This window comes from Spea bombifrons, chromosome 1, assembly GCF_027358695.1.
Source record: "Spea bombifrons isolate aSpeBom1 chromosome 1, aSpeBom1.2.pri, whole genome shotgun sequence".
Classification (NCBI taxonomy): domain Eukaryota; kingdom Metazoa; phylum Chordata; class Amphibia; order Anura; family Pelobatidae; genus Spea; species Spea bombifrons.
The window spans coordinates 65507087-65532542 of record NC_071087.1 but is presented as its reverse complement, the minus strand read 5'-3'; the positions used below and the strand labels follow the sequence as shown (position 1 = coordinate 65532542).

The 25456-nt window shown below is 37.4% G+C and overlaps 1 protein-coding gene across 2 annotated transcripts in view; it reads left to right on the top strand.

The window, feature by feature from the left end:
* Positions 1 to 25456, top strand: part of LOC128490962 (PH and SEC7 domain-containing protein 3-like) — a 133037-nt gene that overhangs the window by 61866 nt on the left and 45715 nt on the right. Inside the window, exon 1 of one of the 2 annotated variants that reach the window (XM_053463118.1) lies at positions 10309 to 10683. The exons of the other annotated variant lie outside the window; for it this stretch is intronic. Coding sequence (XP_053319093.1) covers positions 10516 to 10683 — 168 coding nt within the window. The 5' untranslated portion in view covers positions 10309 to 10515. Of the gene's footprint in view, positions 1 to 10308; positions 10684 to 25456 lie in introns of those variants that run through there. 2 annotated transcript variants of the gene reach the window in all.

Here is a 25456-nt window from a genome sequence, read left to right as displayed (position 1 = left end):
CATTCAGAATAGAATTGTTTATAAACAAATTTCATTAGATAAATTATTTGGTGCGTTTTGGTGATATAGCTTGAAATAGGACAATTATATATTTGCCGAGAAGTGTTTCTACTGAATGTCTTGTGTCTATGGGAAATATATGACTGCCAGAGTATTGGCTCAAAGCTGTCTCTATAACCTGGGAGCAGAAGGCTATATCACTATTCTTTGGCTTTATATGGAGAATATACTAGGACATGTTTCCATTGTGCATAATTTAAAGGATGGAAGAAGTGTTAATGTTTGTTCTGTCTTATGTTTGAATTCTTTACATCATGATGTGTTGTGTGCTAGAGCAGGGCTAGACCTGTCTTTTGGTTAGCTGAGCATCGTAATAGTTAGAAATCAAGTTGCAAAAAACCTGGATAGCAGTTGGAACCAGCCATAAGAAAGCCCATTCCTTTTCTAAGCCATACAGACTTGGGATGCGGGAGCACTTAGAACAGTCATCCACTTGGCATCTGCTCTGCCTACTTACCAAACCGCTATGGAAAAAAAAAGCCTCTGATACATTTTTATCACGATACGATTTTTTCTTTATAGTCATGGCACACCTGCTTAGGTGCTGTGTTCTCCTAATCACACAGATTGCATTGTATTACTTTAAGTGGATAGCTGCTCAATCTGAGCTTCCAAATAGTATGGGGTCCCATGGCATTAAAGCGGAAAGCCCATGAAAAAATTAAATATGTTTTAAGCGTTAATTAAAACTGCATGCAATTGGAATGGCACCAGATTCCTACTCAAACACCATACAATCTCGATCATTTATAGCCATTGAAGGGCTGGTTATTTAATGGAGTCCTTTGATAAATCTTACCTTTCACCAAAAAAAAGTAGTGGTGATATTTACAACCAACTGGAAACCAATCATATTTGTGTAGCTTGGCAGCAGCCATCAAAACGTCCTGTTGTCATATGATTATTCCAGCCTTGGTAAGTTGCTGCTTGCTGCTGTTTGGTCCATGTTAGAAAAAGGGAGATACCTTAGTGTGGTTGAACTCGGTTATACATCACCGTCAGAGATTTGCACTGCAGTGCGCTTCATTCAGTCTGAATAAATGATTACAGTGTCATGGGGTACACTTAATGTGCATTGCATGTGGAAGTTTCATTAGATACCACATTTGAAAATGGTGCCTTTTATAATACCAATGAAAATGTACTAAACAGCATTAGCATGGAGAAGTGGGTTGTGTTTAATGTAGCGAGACATATACATGTAAATTCACAAACATATTCTAGAACAGCTACCCATTTGGACAGACTCACAGCACTAACAGTCAGCTTATAGCTCAGCCTGTGTGGGCTCCTGCAGTCAATGACAATTACTCCCTGAAAAAAAAATCAGCTTTTGTAATGATACAGCCAAATTAACACAAGTTAGATATTTCTGCAGTTAGGACCATTTACCTATCGAAGCAGAATGTCAGGATAAGATGCCATAGTGTGGAGCTCTTCTACAATACCTTGTGAGGTGCCAGACCCTGGTCAATTCCGTAGCTCAGTGAGTAGATCCTCTGATTTCCCTAACCAAGCCATGGTCCCCATTGCCTGCAAAAGTCAGACAATACCCAAAACAAGCAGGACACTTGGGGAGGATTATGTTTAAAAGTGTGGTTGACATTTCTATGTCACTGGATGTATTTATCCTCCGTAACACACTCTGGGGGGAAATCACTGAATTGGCTGAATTAAGAAATATTATGTAATTTGTAGGGCCAGTGTTTGTAGTTATTACAAAATGGATGTTTATAGGATTTTATGGCAATGCTTAAGATGTACAACAAAAATGTCCACCTGCCCGCTGTCCTGGGACACCTCATCAATGCAGAAAGGACCAAATCTAAAAGTGTATATGTAATGAAATGGCCATATTATAGGACTTTTTGCTCTGTTAATTGAATTTTGTCTTGAGCAACAGGGCCCCTTTGGTGATGCCATTTCACTACCCAACTACCTCTGTGCCGGCTAGAGAGCGAACAAGTTTCAGTGAAATTTACTCAGAGTTCTTTTATATCGGGTTAGGCAACTGCACAATTAAATTGCAAACTGTTTCTATGGAAACTGCATAGATATGGCATTTGTAGTCTGAGAGACAAGTAGACATAAAAGCAAATTTGTATTTGTAATATATTATATAACATGATTGGCCCATGCTGTGTAATGGAGCAATTAACACAATGTACGCCTCCATGGTAGAAAACAAAAAAAAATAAAAATTGATACATAACTTGATCCTGCTTAAAGAGGTGCATATTTATTCAAGTAGTTTTATAGAGAAGCAAAAGTTACTGGTGTGAAATAATAACTTAATATTCAAGCAAGATGTTTGAGCAACTGTAGTAGTAACCCCATCATAGTGTCTATTTATTGGGACTGACACTGACTTAGCATGCAGGAAATAAGGGTGGAAACCGGCCATTATAATATCAGTGAGGTTGGTAAGTATACCATGGAATATTGCAAAATCACATATTAACTAAATAACATAGCAATTTGCTGTTAATGGCTGTTCCCTGCCTCCTAGAATGTCTTATACATTTAGACAGCCTCATTAATATAGGAGGCAATGGAATGGTTACAAGAGGTTATTATTTAGTAGATGGACTGTCCAGTGATATTTCCAATAAATCCAATAACGTCAGGGACATTCGGCCACATGGACACGGCGTCTGCACAAAGGCATAATGACCATTTTGACATAGAGCTCTACTGAAGAACAAACCTCATAAACATCTAAACCTCTAAACATGCATGGTGTAGGCATATGGGTACTGAGTTATATATATACATGTTTAAGTAAAGACAAAATGTTAACTTATTTGCCACTGAATCATGGGTCACATAGACGTATTTATTACCACATTCACAGACAGGGATGGTGTCTTTCCTATCATGTATTTTCACTTTTGAAAAATCTAAAACAGAAAATTGAATTTAGCTTTATACTGTCCATACTCCCACATTTTTGCTTGATCTTGAGAGCTTGAAAATATAGGAAGGTCAGTTACTAGCACAGTAAGGTGCGCTTGCATTTCAATGTAACTCCTATTATAAACACGAGCTTATTTTTTTTTTTTTTTTTTACAAACCTGCATGTTAGAGACATAATTGTGTTTTGTACTAGGTAAATAATTCTTACAGAGACATTTTAGAAATGTATTCTTGCGTGGCATCCTTCTTGACCCCAGTTGTTGACAGTCAATGCAACTTTATGGAACTGTTGACTGAAACTGGAAATGGCCTCACCATAATATCATGCAAACCATCTGGAGAGAAGGTCATAAATATGTTATGGTGAAACAAATACATTTATGTGTCATAACAAATGTTTATCTCATTTTATTTGATAACAATTCTGCATATCCCAGTGCTTCGAGGTGGTCATTTCTCTTGTTTCTGTAGTGTTTCTGTTACTTTTTGTAGCGCAGTGGAATTTGTTTCCTAAATAAGACAATTTCAATGAACAGTTAAGTCAAAGTGTATTTCCTCACCTTTTCGATCTACTTGATCTCCACTATAAAATGTGCTCTATGTTGTCTTTGACTAGACATGGGACTTCCCTGATAATTGCTATCCATCACATAAATCTTCTTTTGATTAACTTACTGAAGCCAAGGGAATCCCGGCTTCTCTATGCATAGAGAAAAAGAGGATGGATGAGACATATCTAGCCCACCCACCAAATGGGGCGGTCTGTTGGACATAAGCTCCATATAAAACTGAATATGGACGTTTTTACACCATGTAACTCAGAAGAAAGGCAAGATGCATGCATATATCTCTACCTTAAATATTTAGGGAGAAGTTGCATTTCCTTAAATGTGAAAACAACTAGTATTTCTGTATCCCCTATTTGAGTCATACACATACTGGTGATTGAGTAATTGAGTATCTAGATAAGTTCAGTAAGGCTCCAGGTTGTCATGAAGACTGAAATAGAATCTGACGGCAGATAAGAACAATTCAGTCATTTGATCTACCCATTTTTCCTCATGTAAAGACTCAGACCTCAATCAGTCCTTGTCTTAGGATCATGGTAGCTTTATGCCTATCCCGAGCATGTTCCCTCACTGTTTTAGCATCTACTGCTCTTGATGGGTGGCTGTTCCATGTATCTACCACCATCTCAACAATGTAAACTTCCTTTCATCACAAGTAAACTTTGCGCTTCAAGGATAGGAATTGCATCCTGCTGCATGTTTGAGTCACCCCGACACAACATCACGTGTCCTCACAGTAGTAGTTGCTTGTTAGCTCCTGATTTTAGCATCTTATAGCAGACTCGTGTGTGTACAGAGCATTTGTTGAGGCCTTCAATATGAAATCTCTTTAAAAGGTCAAGCTTTTGTTTTCTGTCAAAAAAAAACTCTCTAATTCTCCCACAAATCTGAAAAAGCGTTATAGTGAAATTCACACCTGAACATATCAACAATTGAAGTAACAATGTTTGATGCTGGCTTAGTACATGTAGACATGGAAAAGTGAGACAGACAAGCACATTATTAACCCTAACACCTTGTGACAGTGTTTCATTATATTCATCACTGTACAACATATGGCGTGATCCACAATGACTTTACACCTTTATACTGATGGGTTTTTATTTGAACTCATGTATGGTATAGTTTTAAATGTAAAAAAACGAAAAATAATGGAAAATGTTAATGTGCTACTATGATTTTTTTTAACTGTCTGTAAAAAAAAATAGATAGCAAACCATTTATGGCTGATTTAACCTGGTTGTGTGTAATTGAAACCTCTCTTTTCCAGGAAATTTGTAACTATGGTTACAATTTTTCTACATACTTTCACAATGACAGGTGTTAAAATGTATGCTATTGAGATTCGAAAATGTGATTTCTTCCAATATGTTCTATGGAAAATAGGTATATTTTTTCTTTCCTGCAATAAATCCATATAGGAGGTGATTAACACAAAAAAACCCCTAACATTATTAATGAATCATACATGCGATTACAATGAATACATGATTTCCCTATAAAAAGTGCTCAGACCACATTTAAGGTTTTAAAAAGAAGTGGGAGTGTGCATCAGGATGGGTGGAGCCGGTGCAGATCGGGGTAGACATGTATGTTCTTTTTGCACTGATCTAACATACTTCATTGCCATTTAAAACACAATTCAGGTTTCGCAGCTAAGGAGTAGCACATCTATCGTTGTAAAAGTGCAGCCTGTGTAGCCTTGATATCAGGCTGTGTTCATTTAACAGTAACTTCAGATTTTATACTATAAAAGCCCTATTCTATTTAATAACATTCAGTTATTAATAGATTTTCGTTTGTGTGATTTACCCTTTCTCTATCTTTATTCCTGAATTTTTTTGCCATCCCATGTTTGCTCATGTGCAGTTCTGTAAGATTTGCAGTAATACTTTGTGTATTGGTACTATGTAAATCTATAGCCTTATATCCATATGAGATTCTTCCAATTATAGAGCCAATTTACAAGCAATAAACATTATGCAGGCTTCTGACAACCGTTATAAATCAACTGTATGGGGAATCATTAACTGTTTCAGTAATCCATGAAAATCATGACAAGTGTATCCCACAGCAGAGTATATTTTCTATGAAGGCTGTGGTTTTAATGGGAAACCTTTGGGGGGAAAGCCAGTGGCTATTAAATTAGTATACCATATGTGTGTTTTCCCCCTCTCAATCACAATGATGGCCCTATGCCACTTCCCTTGTTTATCACACTTGTTATTTGTGTGTTTTCTTTCTGTACATATCGTGGTATAACAGGCAGGAAGCTACCACAGTGGGATGGTGGTGAGTGATGCCATTAGGGATGAGAGCTTTTGCTACATGTACCAGTGACAATATATATGTGATGTAGGTAACAAGGAAACAAATATACATGAAGCTTTCTCGGATCACGTTTATAGTAAAAGTAATTGTTTGGAACAATTAATTTAATTGCAAATCATTATACCCCTGATCAATGCAACAGAAGATCCAGAGTTGGAACTATACGATTCATGCAACATGTAGATGTGTGGAGTCTAATACTGGAGGTATGCTGGAGTAGAGGTTGGGGATTTATGGTGGATAGTATAGTAGACACAGACAGAAATCAAGGTGCTGATCTCCCATTTGTAAATGTGATACTGATCAAATTACCATTTGTGCCACCACATACCATAAGCTCATACACTATACACTATACATACTTTTGTTCATATAGTGTATTTGGACACCTGACCCTTACACCAACATGGACTTTTATGACATTGTATTCTAAATATACAGACATTAATAAGTAGTAATAGATCACCCTTTTTAGCTACAAAAGCTTCCACTTTTAGAGTGTTTTTGTTGGATTTTTTTGCCCATTCATCCAGTAGACATATTGTGAGGTCAGGCACTAATGTCAGACGACCGTGTTGGTGTAATGCTCAGGGATCCCAATACTTCTGTCCATATTGTGTAGTTGAGGTAGGCTCTCTTCTATCATGTATCAGGCATAAACAGGACATATCAGAGTAAAATGACAGCATGTTGAGGTAAGTAAAATATTCAAGACATAGCTGCATTAATAAAAATCAGTTTCACCATGTCTGCAACAGGTTATATCTGCTGAGTGAATTGTAGTTATTTTGACTTGACAGAGAATAATTGCCTGACAGATGAACAGGCATAACCCACATTAACGTACACAATGGGTCCAGAGCATGTGTGTAAAAAGAAAATTTACTTAAAGTGAAGCACTAGCATTTTCCAGTATTTAATGCATGCACTGCACCACAATCAACAGGAAATTTCCACCACAAATCGCTGAAAAGACATGCTGTCGTCTCGCGGACGTAAACACGAATTAAATGCGCTGCTTTCCAAAATGTATATTATGAAATATATACACACTACTCTTCAAGCATTTGGGGTCACTTAGCTGCTTTCATGGAAAACAAGGACAATTTTAGCCGTGTAACATAATTGCAAAAGGGTTTTCTAATGATTAATTAGCCTTGTAAACTTACTTGGATTAGCGAGCACAACCTGCCATTGGAATGCAGGAGTGATGGTTGGTAATAAATGGCCTCCGTACGCCTGTGAAGATGTTCCATGAAAAATCAGTTATAATAGTCATTAGCATTAACAATATGTACACTATATTTCTGATCCGTATCAGATAAGCAAATATGCTTTTCTTTCAAAAACAGACATTTTTAAGTGACCCTAAACTTTATTGTATATAATTTTTCAGTTGCACCGATCATACCAGTCGAGTCATCCTTTGAGTTGCAAATTACTTTTACCGCCTCCCTGTTGAATAACAGCCACTGAGGATTTTGCACACACAGCACTAACTCTTTTGATAGAGTAGCTATCACTATTATCGAGGAGATAATCTTTCTGTTTTTTGACAGAACTACAACCAAACAGCAAGATTTTAATATCTATCTTTTGGGTGTATTGTATTGAGGAATTACTAAGGAAAACATTTTGCCAGAGAAGTCTATTAGGTGAGATGTCTTATATGGTTGGTGCCTTTGCTGATCCACCTGTTATGCTGAATTTAACATTCTTATCAGAAATTCAATATTTGATGCATTCTTAATACTGATGACTGCCAACAGAAATTATTGTATCATGTAAAATGTGGCCTTATACATATTTTTGACTGGAAACACTTTTTTGTCACGTGGCACCGAAACGGACTCTGACATATGTTCTATGTTCTACAGTAATCTATGTTCTACAATGTCCTACAATAAAACACTATTTGAGGAGTCATGAAATCTGCTCATAAATTGCATTGGGTAAGTATATATTTTAGCAGACATTCCCATGTTTTTTTTTACTTATTTTGATTTAAAGAATAATGCAATTAAATTAATATGCAAACAAAAATCAGTGCAGTTTTGTAATATGTTTATCATAAGAACTAAAATTACCCCTATTATTCTTCTAGAATTTAATTTCTACCCTCTTGTACCATACCTTCTGGTAACTGCATATTGTTATTACGTCTAATAAGTAGACTTGTGCATTTGGATTCCTATGAGTTGCAAATCAACTGAAAATAAGGCCAGACCCCCCAAAAAATTCGAAGAAAACTAAGCAAAAAGTTTAGAATTTTCATACAAAACTCAAGGGTCCACATTCACTCATGTCCCCGTAACCCCCTGAGGCGAGTAAACATGGGGTAGGTTTGGGAGTGGGGACAATGATGGGTTCCTGGAGAGCCTCGTTACCCATCCCCTCTTATGTCTAAGTCACCCTGTGCTTATTGGGGCACAAGGTGACTGGAAATCCCTGTCTGGTCTGCCCTAACCAGACTCCCATGGACTAACCGGCTATGGGGGCTGTACATGGGCGGAAATGCTCCATGCTGATCGGGAGCTAGCCACAAATCCATGGAACTGTGCAGTGGCTAGGAACCACAGTGATGAATTACCTCTGTTGCCCTACCACGTTGCTCTTTTGGGGTTATACTGGGCTTGTGGTGGGTCACAAGCTGAGGTGTTTACAGAGAGGGAGCTCAATTGGGCTTTTGTAAGAACCAGGGCTTACACAGCCGCGGCTCTGGAAAGCGCTCCCTCTGGATCACCCTGGTCTGGTGAGCATTGCTGGCCATAGAACTGCATGGAGGCTTGGGGGTGGGCTGCTTACTGTCCTTTTCAGGGCAGTACATGTGCTGAATACATTAAGCTATGGCTAGCTACAGCGCCAACGCAGCTCTCTACAACGCTAGTTCTGTCTGGCGCTGAAGGGGTTAACCACTGGTGTTTAGGTAGAAGGAGGCAGAGCTTGGCGGGAGTACCCAGTCAGTGTACAGGTCATCCCGTCACAACTCAACAACTTGTTCACTCTCTCTCACACTCTCTAAATGTTGCCCTACCTGCTCTGCTGACCACTTCTGCATCTTCTTCATCTTCTATCTTTTCCCTTCTCTTCTCTATTTAATCTTCAATCCTTAATCTGCTATGTTCTTTGTTTTGCCACATCTCTGCGGACATAACCTGTAGGGTGATGCGGACATGGCACTGCGGTGACATGATTCCTGATCTTCCAATTGGGGAAGAGGACGTCACCTAAGACGCCGACATATTGCCCTCATTTCACGTGAGGGCAACATGACAGTGATTGTGGTGACGTCCTCTCCCCTGCTTTCTCTCCATTGCTAATGTTACAACTATTTAGCTTTAAGCACTGCTTGAGGGAACAGTTTAATGACTGACAGCTCCTTAAAAGAAGAATGATCTGTGAGCATGTTAATATTCGTCAAATGAAAAACAATACATGTTGCTGCAGCTGCCCTCCTCTGTGGTCCAAGGGAAGCGACCCTATTGAAATGAATACAGTCTTTCCAGACTGCTAGGTTGTTAGTGTTTGACAATGTTGTTGTTTAATCACATCCCCAAAAAAGTTAAAATTGTGTTGTGTACATCCATTATCATAATGAGGAGTAATCAATTGGTTAATGAGGTGTAATCAGTGAGTTTTCCCAATGTCACCATCAAAAGATTATACCTTTTGCTAATACCTCAATCCCTTACCTGTAGGGCAGTTCAGAAAGGGATGCCCTGTAGATGTTCACTCGTATTGTCCACTGTGGTTTGTATGAGTGAACCATAAGTAACAGTGTAATTACATAGATTTTTTTCCTCAGTAAGGTGCATAATAAGAATAACAATATTAATATTGGAATGGGTGATGCCTGGATCATTTTAGTTTTTAACCCTTGGATAAACATACACCATGTTGATTTTAAACCAAAAATCTATTTCAGTTGGAAGTTAGTAGCGAGTAATGCTATATAAGAGTTGGGATTAAATATACAGTGAAACAAAAAGTTTACCGTGTATGTACTATAGACTACTACTAAAAGGTGAAGCACTCACCCTTCACACCAGTGTATAAAGTTACTTTTTCCACAGCAAAGCTGTACTGTTATGCTGGGTCTCACATAGCACAGATAGGATTCAAGGTTTTCTCCTTTACCATTCTGGATTCTGATGGTTGCTGGATTGAAAGGCAACACTGGGGTTTTATGTAATCTCTGAAGGCAGACATTGAGCTGGCAACCCAAGAGTTATAGTAGTGCTGTTTGGAATGCAATTAATTACTGTATAACAGCCACCAGTCCCTGCATGTACATTGAGGTGTTTGTGTATGTGTGTAAGAGACAAAAGAGAGGGGGAGTGGAGAGGAGGCTGGATTTCATTTTTTTCCCCTAACTTACAGCCAGTGACGTGAGACATGCCTGGAACGATCAGGCAGAATGAAAACAGTAGAGCCGAAGATGCTGGCACAAGCATACTGGTGCATCTTAAGCTATTGCTGAACAGCTCTGCATTGAAAGCTGCATAACTATATTTTTTTCAAGAGAACCACAGGGCAGACAAGCCTGCAGAGGTGCACATTGTGCCTGTTCCATTTTCTTTGTTTTATTCCTACCTGCTCTTTGTGTTCAATATTCTAATTCCAAACTGAACATTTGGAAATGATTGGAGTTAACAGTGTCCAGAGTGCCAGTAAGGTGCGGGTGAGAGCCACAGGGTCTGTGAAATATGCCCGGGAAGAATCAATCCGACGCCAGTCCCACAGATCCAAATCCCTCAAAATCTCCCATTCATCTGAATTTTCATCTGGGCATGTCAAAGATGCCAAGGTATAATAACTCTCATATGTATGTATGTCTTATCGCCCGGAATGCACTGTAGAAAATTGTCTTGCTCTATCCATTAATTTGCTTGTACAGTTGTAGTGTCTTTTATGTTTTAGAGCTGAAATAAGTATTTTTTTTTTTAACTTGGCAAAGATTTTATTTTTATTTATTTTTTTTACATCTGAAAAAAAGTCTTAAAATCCATGACTACTATGTTGTGTGCACTGTTTCTTAATATGACAATCCGCTTAGTTTGTTCTATTGTCTTACTGTTATAACATGATTTTTCTACCGTGTGTGTATGTGAGATACACATAATCAGTATATGTATGGGTCTCACTGAATATTTGCCCGATTGTTTTGGTATAAAGATACTACTTGGCCTCAAGATGATAATTATTGTATATGGCTGAGATAAAAGGAGAGCTGTGCTCTTCAATGTCAATATCTGTAATTACGATAAAGTGGTTAATATAATTAAGGGAAGCTATGTTAATCATGCCAGGGTTGTATACATGCAGCAAGTATACAGACAATGGCTGGGAAAATCTGTTTTCATAGGAACTGTTGAACACCCCTGGATCTAGTTTGAACACATAGGAAACAACCACTGGTAACATTAGCATGCGTCATAAGTGATTTAATTAGGGTTTTCCAGCATTTCAAGTGCATGCGCGGGATCGTCTAATGAGGGATGTTCAATGGAGATATCTACCAGCAGACATATGTACACTGAATAATTGGATACGTTTTCTTGTCATCATCAAATACACTGTATGCTTGAAAATAATTGCTAGTATCTGCCACTGCACTGCATAATTCATTTGCGTTTTGCATTTTACTTGATGCATTGCACAAATAGTTAATGACATCAAAAAGGGCTATTTACTGATTATTTTAAATGCACAAACAAAAATCATTTTTCGGTACTAAACAATAAATTTATACCACATGATGGTTAGGCTGTTGTCTGCAAGAAGATCGGGAATGGCATTTAAGTTCCTAAATAGTGCCCAATTTAAGCTCTGTAAACAGTAAGAGAAAATGTGTGACCCAGTCTTGGTCTCCCCATCGAGTGTCAGAATTACTTCCCTAGGCAGCACAGTATGGCTAATGAATATAAAATGTCTACATGGCTTCACGCCGCTTTGATTGACAATTCAAGTATCAAGGGTTTTCTGAGAAAGTATAGCTGAGTTTGTATCTGTTGCACAACGTAATTCGTATGAAAATCCCATAAAGCAAATGGCCCAGAATATGAGGTCACTAAGGTGACTCTCAAAAAAGAGGGACATGGTACAGAGATCTTATTGCTTTGGCCCCAAATAAAAAAAAAAACCCTCATAAAACTCAGTTCTATACTCCATTAAATATACAACACTTTCTAGTGACCAAAAAAAGCACTTTCAAGTCCTACATACTGTAAATACTTTCAGTATTCAGCTGATAATTGCAATTTTCTTAAAATCATACATTTGTATATGTTTTAAAATATACATTCCATCATTGATCAAATTAGTGAACAAAAATGATCACCTCCTTAAAACCATATTTCCATTTTTGGGACCCACAGGAACCTACTATTTCTTTAGTGTCTCAAAGACAATACATTGAACAAGCCTTGTAGGTGGGGTGTAGCTGGAAAATTGGTGGAGTGTGAACAAAAATGGTTGAACATTTAATTAAAAATTGAAGAATCATTAAGCCCCTCTGCTTTTTCTTCATCTGAAAAATAGTGATCAAGGTGCATGACCAAGTCTGCCTTTTGGAGAAGATGGACCTATATATTGCAGTCTGGTTTCAGTTATTTGACCTTTAATGGGCAAATACAAGAAAAGGATTAGGAAAAAATGAGGTTAACACAAACATTGTGAAAAACTCTAAATCAATGACCCTAGAATATATTAGTTTATTCATATAGCCTATGGACATTGTTTACGTTTTTTTTGTGCGTCACACAAAATTTGGGTTGGCTATGTAAACTAAGAAGGTCACCACCATCAAGGTTGTTTGTTGTCAAAGAATGCATAGTTTAACACATGTAGTGTTTACTGAGTTACACCAGGGAACTATCAGTTATTACCTGTGGCAGAATGTCTTTAATCAGTAGATCTGACACTGCTTGTCCGTATCAACAGACCTAAATAATACTCAATTAGCCAAAACGTCCTCATTGACTTATAGATTTACAAGGTTATATTGTGTGCACATATTGGTCTTTCTCCGGTGTGAGTATATCTGTAGCTAGTAAATATATATATATACTATAAATCTATATTTCGAAGGATATATACTCACATTTTAAGTAAATCTGGGGGTTGAAATATGTCACTTAATGGGGAATGCGTGTGTTCCATTAAATGTTCTAGTCGTGCATGCGTGCAAAATGTTGACGCATGTGATATAAGTAATGCAGTATGTCGTATTAAAATATAAAAAGTAGAGAGGCTTTTTTTTAACATGTCCATTCCAATTTGCAATTCACACTGTCATTAATCTTCTGAGCCAAACATGCTTAGTAATTTGCAGTCTTGACTTTATGCATTTTAACATGTGCTTAATATATTTTATGAGCTTCAAGCCTGCAATATGCCATTAGCTGTATTCCATTAGCAGGAATATAGTTTTCTTAGAAATCTTATTGAAGTGTACACTGATCCACATCGAGTTAAAAAAAAAATCAATTACAAAGGTAAATTATAAGCTTGTGTGCTGACTTTTTTGCAGAATGAAATATGATTTGTCCTGGTATTTCTGCGCTGCTGATATTGATGGCTATTGAATGTGATTAACAAGCCACAGTAGTTAATAATGTTCAATAACATGCACGCTGTGTCTGCATATTTTCAACACATGCTAATGTTCTGACATACAGTTAAAATGTTGGCTAATTTATTTACCACAGCTTTGAAGAAAGAAATGCTACGCATTATAATATAAAGATCTCCAGATACAAATAATAAAATTGTTATAGTTTTAAAATATCCTTTATTCAGTATTAAGATAAAGGATAAAAGGGTACAAATGAATCCAGACTGTTGCTTAAAAAAATAAAATAACATGTGTAGTGTAAACCATTCACCATAAGATGTCACTGTAGACCTACCGATCACAAATGTATTGCACAGTTTAGACCTTTACGGCAGAAGGTTTGTTTTTTCCCCTCCTTTCCTTTCCCAATACACCACTTATGAACGTATTCCTGGGCACTTAATAGTTAATTTACCCTGAATGCCATGAAAGGAAGGGGATTACACTGTTCTAGAGTGGAATCCACCCAGACAATCAGTATTATTCAAGCAGGTTAAATCCCTCCATGATTAATCTCTCTATTTCTACCATTAATATCGGTGGCGTAGGTTGGTGACCTTGAAGCCAAGAAGATACGAATGCTTGTGAGTTTGTATAGGTTCTGTTTGTAGAAAAAACAATATAGAAGGCTCAAGGGCAGGGTGACCGTTGTCTGCATCATAGGGAAAATAAGGTCATAAGCCCCCTTGAGTTAAAACATTTCCTGTTCAGTTTAAGAAATACTTGGCTGGATTTATGACTCTTAAATGCCATTCAAACCCATACATCATTGTTAAACAGACTGGTATGTGGGCACAACTGTTCCCTGAAAAGCCCAAATTTCAGTTGCTGAGATAATGTCATCTGCTGGTGACACCTAGAAAACTATTTTGCTTTTTGACTCTAGTACACTGTTAACTGCTTGTACCCAAGGGCTGACGAAAGATCCTCATGGAATTTAAAGTAAAATTCTTTCTCCCTGATTCTCTGGCTGGTTAACTATCCTTTAGCGAAAGACATGGAAGCTACAGCCTTTTCTTCCTTTTTCATGGTACAGCATTTTTCCTGCCATGTTTTCTACTAGCAGACTTAATCATAGGCGGCCTTCAACTAAGCCTATGAGGAGGAAACATACTATGAGTTGGACAGAATGTATTTATTTGAGTAAATGCTTGTTGATTGTTTAAATTGAATATGTAACAGCTAATTATTCGCTAGTACCACTAGAAATGTTTTGTTTCTAACCAAGTACCGCTAAATGTAAAACTAATACCTAAACATAATTTGCCACCTAGTACATCAATGGCTACTTTTGTAGAGATGCTCAGATGGTAGGATGTGTCTGCAGCTAATAGGAATGCCTTCTTTATTAAGAAGAACTTACCATAAAGTCTTATAGAATGATCGTAGCTAAATTTGTTTCTGAAGAAGCTGAGGCTCACAAACGCACAATAATAATTCATAATAGCATCCTTAAACACAGATCATTTATCTGGCAGTTGCAAGCCATTTAATTATCCTTTGTGGTTAATAAAATGACTTCTCAGTAAGCTTTATAATGCAATAAAGGGAGGCTGTGAAATAAGAAACCGATTGGAAATTACAGATGTCTTCTGAATCAGTAATTCAGATGTCTATAAATATTTTACTAATCCAGGCTTTTCAAGTCTTGTGCCTTCTAACATTTTTTGGTCCACCAGTGGCAAAAAGGACCTGGAACCTATGTACCTGGTCCCAGTTATTTAGCTATATCCATATAGGTTTACTACAAGGAAACTGGGGCAGTTAGCAGAAATGGACATAACTAGTTTCTGTCCTGAAGTTGTCTTCATACTTCACTGTTATCCATCAACAACAATCGGCAGCTTAATAGGAGAGCATAATCATTTAGATCCTTAGAATAGTTATACATCAGGGACTAATACCAGCCTTGGGGCATGGAACAAGACTAAAGACAGCCCCCATGCCCCATTCTACCCTATGCTCCTCCCACCACTCTGCCCTATGGGGCCACCAGACCCCAGTCTCCATAAATGGATCATAAGCCCTCTTTCCTGGGCCTCATACATGGGTAGTAGTTGTTTTAATATGTATACATCATTATGTTGATGTATTTACAAAACTCTAAAATCACAAATAATACTGATATGTAAAACATATAAAATGCATAAATGTGTCATACAACCAAACAAAAGTAAAACTTTCCAATGATTTCAAACACATCACCTAATTGGCTTATAAAAAAAAAATGCACACAAATAACCATTCGCTGTAAATGATGATGTTAGAATCGGTTTTGCAAATCCTTCATTATATGCAAATGTGGAATTACGTAATAACCATTGGTTTATACATATTAAACATTCAGGCTTACAAAAAGTTAGAATGTATTATTTATTTATTTATTTATTAGTAGCTTCAGAGCTGTTAGAAAAGTAATATGGCTTCTCCAACATCATTTAGGACTGATTACATTAATCCTTAGTACATTAATATGTACTGACTGTCTGGAAATAGAAGCGTAGGAAAAAAGATTATGATAGGAGACAGAAAAGACGTTTTGTTTTAGGTGACAGTATAATGTCCGTCACAGCCGGAATAACGGAACGGAATAAATAAAAAAAAATGATAAATATTAAACTACTTTATGAGTATCTTTAATATGCATTCTTTAAAATATTAAAAGTAAGTACTTACCTCCTCCATGGTCCATTGATTCTCACCACTTGCGGCACTCCGTTTCAGAGGGTTGTGAGTTCATATGCGTATGTTGTTGACAAGGTTTTCATCTAAATATAAATGACCCCAGTACTCAAAAAAGGCTAAAAGCTGCCTATAGCATTATAGAAATTGCCACCATTGAATATTATATATATATATAATATATATATTTCCAACTCTTTGGCCTATAACCTTTGAAATCACATTAACAAACCATTTAAAATGTCCCCAGATTTATTTGTAAAAATCTAATCAGTTTAACTCTGCAATGAAAATATTACCGTATTTGCTCGATTATAAGATGACCCTGATTATAAGACGACCCCCCAAAATCTGAATATTAACTTAGGAAAAAAAGAAAAAGCCTAAATATATGATGACCCTAAAGGAAAAAAGTTTTACCAGTAAATGTTAATTCGTGTAAACTATTTTTTTTTAATAAAAGCTATGATTGAGAAAAATATTTTTTTTGTTTTTATTTCCTTGTATTTTCCAACCTGTCCCCCAGTTACGCACATCTGCCCCCAGGCTTGCCACACCAATATGGCACTGTGGCCCATGATATGCCTTTTAACCCTCTATATGCCACTGTGCCCCATGGTATGCCTTTTGACCCCCTATGTGCCACTCTGCCTCCAGAAATGCCTTATACCCCTATATCCCATTCTGGCATTTAGGGGGTTAAAATGCATATTATGGGGCAGAGTGGCATATAGGGAGGTATAAGGCATTCCAGGAGGCAGAGTGGCATTAAGGGAGTTAAAAGGCATTGTATAGATCACTCTGCCTCCAGAAATGCCTTATACCCCTATATGCCACTCTGGCATTTAGGGGGTTAAAAGGCATATTATGGGGCAGAGTGGCATATAGGGAGGTATAAGGCATTTTAGGAGGCAGAGTGCTCTATTAAATGCCCCCTTAACGCCACTCTGCCTCCTGAAATGCCTTATACCTCCCTATATGCCACTCTGCCCCATAATATGCCTTTTAACCCCCTAAGTGCCAGAGTGGCATATAGGGGTATAAGGCATTCCAGAAATGCCCTATGCCCCCATTTAACACACACACACACTTACTTACCAGTGCTTCCAATTTCCTGCTGTATTGCCGGGGCAGCGGGTTGACGTCTCCTTCCGCTGCAGCCGGAAGGAGGTGGAGTTGGCAGCGGGGGTTTGTCTGCGTCCGTTGCGCAGACCTTCCCCGGCTGTCAGAGATCAGAGTTCTCTGATCTCTGACAGTCGGGGAAGGTCTACGCGACGGACGCAGACAACCCCCGCTGCTAGCCACACCTCCTTCCGGCTGCAGCGGACGTTGTCTACGCGAATCGCGTAGACGTCAACCCGCTGCCCCGGCAATACAGCAGGAAGCACCGGTAAGTGTGTGTGTGTGGGGGTTGTTAAATGGGGGGGGGAGACAGGAGGATCCAGGTCCCCTGCAGCGGTGCGGGGGATCTGGATCTTAGTCTCATAATCAGACCTCTATTTGAGGTCTGATTAGAAGACGAGGGGTATTTTTCAGAGCATTTGCTCTGAAAAAAACCTTGTCTTATAATTGAGCAAATACGGTATATCATATACAAGAAGATGACAAGAAGGGGTTATATTTGACAGAGTAAATGTCTAAGGAATGCACCCATTAGGTTTTCATTGGATCTTAAAATAGCTTTATTTTCATGGTCAAAATAGCCATACACAAAATAACATAAAACTTCAAGAAATGTTGGTAAAATGCTGTACTATAAAAAAAAAAAAAAAAAAAAAAGGATGTCGATAAAAGAAAAAACAGCACTCTGGCTATGCTGTATGTCTGTCTGTCTATCATAAACATCATAGTTTAATAATGTTAAAGAAATGTGAAACCATCTATATTCATATTTGTTTTACATATTTTCTTGTCGCCATATTATTTTGTTTTGCACAGATGCAATAAGCTAGACCACCAAAAGAAGGCTGAGTCATACTTCTCATCAGCGACTCTGTATGTCTGTATAGTTAGTCTTATCACGTATTCCCTGCACATCGTCCTACCAGAGCGATGATCTTAGAGAAGAACCTGTAATGGTTTATGGCTCAGATGTAATCAGTTTGTAAAGTTGATTATAGACAGATTATAAATCCACTAGCTTCTCCTACCACCTAGCCTGACATCTTTTTATAGGAAATATTGCAGATCCTCTTTACTTCCCTTTACTTCTATCAGAATAATATAGCACTTAAATACTGTTATTTGAGAATTATTCTGGGAAAAGGATATGCCCAGTTGAGCTGGTCTATAAAAGTGTTATTTTGATGAGTTTACAGCGCTAATATATATATGAAATAGTTATTGTTTCGAAAATACTAAAAAAGCTAAAATTTGCTGATTTTGCAAATGTAAGCATTGAAAATATGACATCAAAATTACCTTTACACTACAATACCTCTGCCATTTCATCTACAATTTTATAAATATCAGTTTTTCATTTAAGATAATTTTTTTTACATTTGTTTTAGGTGTATCTTGTAAGATCTTTATTTTGATTTGTGAATCAATACAGCACAATTTACTTGGGTGTTTTACTCCTTAATAGTAGTTGTTTAGCGAACTCGCTTCTGCTCAGTGCTGCTCTTCACTCCTGGAGAAAAACATGACTTAGTTGTGCATTGTGTACATATGGGGTGCCATCTATATCAGGGTAATTGTTTGAGATTTTACATATATGTATATTCTTTTTGCTTATTTATATCAAATACAGTGTTTTTATAAATGACTGTTGCTAATTTTTATCCATTTTTTACAGCTTAATATGATGTCATGACTGCTGTCACGAATTCCCATAGCCTTTGCAATCTCACGCTACTCAGCAGTGCCCCTAATTTATTTTACATAAAGCTGGCAGCCAAAAACAGACCAGGAATTACTTGTTTAAAAACCTGTAAATATATCTATTTTACACATATCCACAATATTGATGATTGGTTCTGTGTCTTTAATACCAGACCATGACTATGCACTGGATTACCTTTACTGTACGCATAATCTTGATGCTGCCAAGACAGGACAGGAGTTTTTCTAGTGGGAATTACAATTCAAAGTATCATTAGAATCATGCATCCCCAAAAGTTGGAAAACTGCTTGTCAGCTACCACTAAAACGTGTATTTTCAAAAATACACTAAATATTATCTTGAACCCAATTTCCTTTATATTTTAACGATTATAATAGAATACATTAGAGCAGTGGTTCTCAACCTTCATAATGCCGCGACCCTTTAATACAGTTCCTCATGTTGTGGTGACCCCCAGCCATAAAATGATTTTCATAACTTTAATTTTGCTACTGTTATGAATCGAAATGTAAATATCTGATATGCAGGATGTATTTTCATTGTTACAAATTGAGCATAGTTAAAGCATAGTGATTAATCACAAAAACAATATGTAATTATATATTGTGAAATATTTGTTTTCCGATGGTCTTAGGCGACCTCTGTGAAAGGGTCTTGTGACCCGTGCGACCCAGGTTGCGAACCACTGCATTAGAGGCTAATACAGCAAGGGAATTTAAACATTCATGGGATAGAAGTATCCTTGATATGCAGCGAGTAAGGTTTAAGGGACAGTTGACTGACTGGATGGGCTGATTGGTTCTCATCAACCATCAAATGTTTCTCGAGAAAAACATTATGCAAAAAGAAATACAAATGTGTAAAGAATAAATAATGTACAAGGTAAAGAAGTTGGCAGCAACATCCCATTGGTTGTTGTGGTGACTGCAGTGCATTTCCTACTTTGGGCCATAGTGCACATCATGCGCAACACCTCTATCTTCATTGAACTATGTTGCCACTATATTAATACTGAATTGCTTGCTATTAGTGCTATTTATCGGCTATTTACTTGATACTCTGTTCTGCTTATACTATTATACGTATACAATTAATTTGTTAGGATAAAACCTAGCTTACAAAAAATTTTTTTTTAGATGTTTGACACATTTAATTAGTTTTGTTAGTTTCCTCCAGGAATTAAAAATGGGTAGTATCAATATTTAAACACGATGCCTATTAATCAAGCTGTGGGTCTGTATTATTTTCATAATGTTCCATGTCAGTTGGCAAGTAAGAAGATTTATTTTGCTGCTGATTGACATGTAAGGAGTCTGCTAATTAGTGTGTTGCTTACACAGGAGTGCTAATGTTATAAAAAGCAGTGGTACTCAAACCTTAATCCACAACCCACCAGTGTTCCCAATGACCCTTGAAGGTGGTCCTCAGGATGATACAACAAATATTGAAAACAAAATGGGTTGGTGTGGAGAAGAAAGACAGTGCTAGCAAGGAGCAGTTTATTTGCTTGCACTTTAATCTTTCTGTAAATGCATTTTATTTATATTTTCATTTTTTTTCCGGGTAGCAATATCCTTTTCTTTTATTCTTTTTGGAGGAAAACAACAGTTTTTCATTAAGAAGATTTATGATGCAATCACCTAAGCAAGCAATGCTGATGATTGCTCCAGAATTGCTGTGTAGACATCCCCTAATGTTAACTGTATATGGGATGTACAGTATCTCACAAAAGTGAGTACACCCCTCACATTTTTGTAAATATTTTATTATACAACACTGAAGAAATGACACTCTGCTAAAGTGTAAAGTAGTGAGTGTACAGCCTGCAATTTTGCTGTCCCCTCAAAATAACTCGACACACAGCCATTAATGTCTAAACCTTGGCAACAAAAGTGAGTACACCCCTAAGTGGAAATGTCCAAGTTGGGCCCAAAGTGTCAATATTTTGTGTGCCCACCATTATTTTCCAGCACTGCCTTAACCCTCTTGGGCATTGAGGTTACCAGAGCTTCACAGGTTGTCACTGGAGTCCTCTTCCACTCCTCTATGACAACATGGTGGATGTTAGAGACCTTACGCTCCCCCACCTTCCATTTGAGGATGCCCCACAGATGCTCAATAGGGTTTAGGTCTGGAGACATGCTTGGACAGTCCATCAAATTTACCCTCAGCTTCTTTAGCAAGGCAGTGGTCGTCTTGGAGGTGTATTTGGGGTTGTTATGTTGGAATACTGCCCTGCAGCCCAGTCGACCATGGCAAGGCCTGTTCTGTGGAACTGCTGTATGGTCTTGCTCACCGTGCTGCAGCTCAGTTTCAGGGTCTTGGCAATCTCCTTATAGCCTAGGCCAGGGGTAGGCAATCTTCGGCTGTCCAGGTGTTGTGAACTACATTTCCCTTGATGCTTTGCCAGAATTATGACTGTTATAGCATTATGGGAGATGTAGTCCACAACATCAGGAGAGCCAAAGATTGCCTACCCCGGGCCTAGGCCATCTTTATGTAGAGCAACAATTCTTTTTTTCAGATCCTCAGAGAGTTCTTTGCCATGAGGTGGCATGTTGAACTTCCAGTGACGAGTATGAGATAATACCAAATTTAATACCCCTGCTCCCCATTTACACCTGAGACCTTGGAACACTAACGAGTCACATGACAGCGGGGAGGGGAAATGGCTAATTTGGCCCAATTTGGAGATTTACACTTAGGCATGTACTCACTTTTGTTGCCAAGGTTTAGACATTAATGGCTGTGTGTTGAGTTATTGTGAGGGGACAGCAAATTTACAGTTATACAGGCTGTACACTCACTACTTTACATTTAAGCAGAGTGTTATTTCTGCAGTGTAGTCACACGAAAAGATATAATAAAATATTTACAAAAATGGGAGGGGTCTACTCACTTTTGTGAGATACTGTACATGTATAAAAAAAATGCACATCCATGCAGTGAATACTTGGCATGTTGATCAGTCGTTTTACCTTCAATTTACCAGTTTTCATAAATTATTATTGGGGAAAGGGGGCATATGTAAACATGTGGCATTCAATGCCTTATGTGCATGGATCCATTAAAATATAATGATTTGTTAGAGTCTCTAATAAAAATTAAATTAAGAAGATCAACAGAAGTGGCACTACTCCATCTAAATTGGCCGAAGCTAGGAAAGAGAGACAACATATTACTAACCCACTGCCTAGTAGCAACAAAGATTACAATCGCTCGTAATTGGAAACTTTTTTCACCACCCTTGTGGAAACATTTTACTAATCAGTCTTTCAGGTTAGAATGGAGAGAGCAATAAGTTGACCTTTTTTTAACTCTTTCAAATCTTTCCAAGTGTGGGACCACTGGCTCAAAAAACTTTAGGGGTTGATCTGACCAAGTAAGTGCATTTGCCGTTCCACATTAGATACTTTGTTCTACGCATATATAGATCTGTTCCGCCTGCGCCATGAGCGTTATATATATATATATATGTTATAGGGGGGTTCTTAGAGCTGTCAGATAAACACTGAAGAGAAGACAGAACCAGATGGGCTCTCCCTTATGGGAGAATATGATAGGGCATGCAATCGATAAGAGGTGGAGTGAGAGACTATACCTGGGAAAGTAAAACTACCATATCTGTATTTATTTGACTGAACATATGTAACTCTTCTATATGTACGAGTATGTATGTTTTTACTTTTGTATTTTTGTACTCTGCAAAATAAAATAAAAAAATAAATATATAATGATTTATTGTATTTGCAGGATTTTTGTAAAATACGTGCATACAGCGTTGAGATGCTCAGTGGCTAAATAAAGTTCACTTAAAAAAAATATAACAATTATGATTATATATATATATATATATATATATATATATATATATATCACATCTAGAGTATAGAGGGTTAAAAGCAAAGAGCAGTTTCATCTTTGATTGATCAATCTAGTTGGTTGTTCTTGAAAAAGTGTAGGTTAATGTGATTCTTCAGTGTAACAGAAACATTTGCAGACATTGCATTAGCAATAACAACAGGGAGTGAAAAGCTTTCAAATTAAGAAGAAAGGGTATAGAACCAGTTAACCTCCAAAGGGACATGCAGTTATGTTTTCGTTCAGAATAGGGTAGTACTGTTTTATCAGAGAATGACAGCTTGACTGTCCCATGAAGAGGACTGATTAGCTTCTGCATTGGGCATTGGGACTCCTGGCTAATAGGATGTCCACACAACCCTTATAAAGCTACTCTATTGGTAATATGGTATTGACAAAATGGGCATCATTAACATTACCTGCAACCTCATAAGAAATACCTGGAATTGAAGAATGTTGTATTGCTCACAGACAATAGATTTCTTTAGCCACATCTTTTCAGAAGATGTACACTAATTAAATTTTGTAGTAAAGGAACGAAAGGCCTTTGGGTATAAATAAAAAGCATTTTCATTGTGAAACGAGAAGCCCTTGAGAAAGCGAAGTGTTGCTCATTGCAATTAATCTCTAGCCTTTACCATGCCGAGTAGATAAATCTAGTACACTATCCGTGGCACAGTGATTCACAGCCAAAGTGCACAGAATGCTCTGATAATGCACACAGGGTGTTTTAAATTTATGGGATAATTATGACTGGTACAGTCTTTTGACCTTCACAAATGCACCTCTCTCTTCATTGTCTTCTGAGTTACTTCATGTACTTTTAGCCATGGATAATCTGTGTGCAGTTGCCTTTTTTTGTTTCATGAAATAAAAACAACGTGCACTTTTTGTTTTCATACTCGGTATGAAGCAGAGACATTTTTTTATTGCATATGCTTTAACCAGCATAACTCGTCCCTGACCAAATGACAGGCCGTTTATCGGATGCACATACTGTGAAAGAAGTGCCAAGAGCAGGAAATAGCTGCAATAAAAATGTTTTAAGCATTACATTTTACACAGACTTTTCTTTATTATACCTGTGTCACATTAAGGTAGTTTTGTAGTGGTTTGTCTCAATACCTTTAGGTATTCTGTGACACAGTGTATTTAGTATTGGAATGATTATTTGCAATGTTGTAATATAGTGCATATTTATAGAGATATTGAGGAATGGGTGGTATATTAGGGGTCTCTTTATCACACCAAACATACTCTAAAATAGGATATATATCAACCCCTTGATCACTAACAAGCCGATGTTCCCCCGAACATGTTGGGGTTTTTTCTTCACCATCCATGGGAACTTCCCTGGGTAGGGGAGTGGCTTTGTAATTTAATCAGGCTAGCTGGTCATGGAGGCAAAGCTAGTGGGATACAGCTAGCCATATGTAGGGCTGGAGCTACTTCAGACAGTCTTTAATGGGCAGAGAGTAGGAGCAGAAATGGTTGGAGGAGTGGGCATGGTCAAACTCCGCTCCCTTTACTGGAGAAAGGGGAGAGTGACCCAGAGACCGAGGAAAGCAGCTCATCACATGGGTGATATTTTTCTTTTGCTGAAGACATTAAACATGCCGACGGCTCAGCTAGACAGGCTCTTGAGAGATTGAAAAATTCTCAAGAACCTGTCAAACTGGACACTGCCAAGCTGTGAATACATGTGTAAGTTAAGTACTACCAGTTTTGCATCCTGACCTAAAAATATCTATAGCCATATGTGGACTGCTTTAGACGATCCAGACCTGATTTTATGGGATTTCTACTTTCTCTGTGTTTCTCTGTGTATGTGGTCATAGAAGGTCACTTTTTGCCCAGACCTGGAAACATTTCTGAACTATTTGGAGCCAGACAAAGCCTATCTTTCGTTTAAGTAAAAAAAAACTTCCTATAGAAGTACAATTTAAGTACACTGCATTAATGACTCAAGAATACAGCAACACATAAACCAGTACCACATATCTTTTTACAGTGACAAAATAATAATTATAATAATAAATAATAATATGGCAACAACAGAAGTAAGTTGGAAGAAGTTAAGACCCCTGAGCTCATTACCAGTACCTCTCTGTGATCTATATTGGGGATATATTATTCATACCTCTAACACTCAAAAAGTTAAAATATTATATTTAATTGCTCTTTTTTTCACTTTTCCTGTTATCCTCTCTCTTTTGTAAAGTTTAGATTTAACTGATCCCTTTATGAAACCTATGATCAATTTTGGTAATGGCATTTCAATTAGCAAAGTACTTTGTTACGTTTCTGATAGATTTGTTGCATTTAAACTAAGAACTGAATTAACATTTCTGCAACTACTAATTGTATGGTTTCTAGGTAATATCCATTCACCTAATGCTGGCATCATACAGTGCCAATTTCTTTACTAATTACTCAAACTGTCTGTTCATGCTGATTATTATTCTTTATTTTTTTTCTGTACAAAGCTCAGCTCTTGCTGTCTTAAAAATACAAATTATATATATATATATATATATATATATATATATATATATATATATTGTGACAGTGTAAACC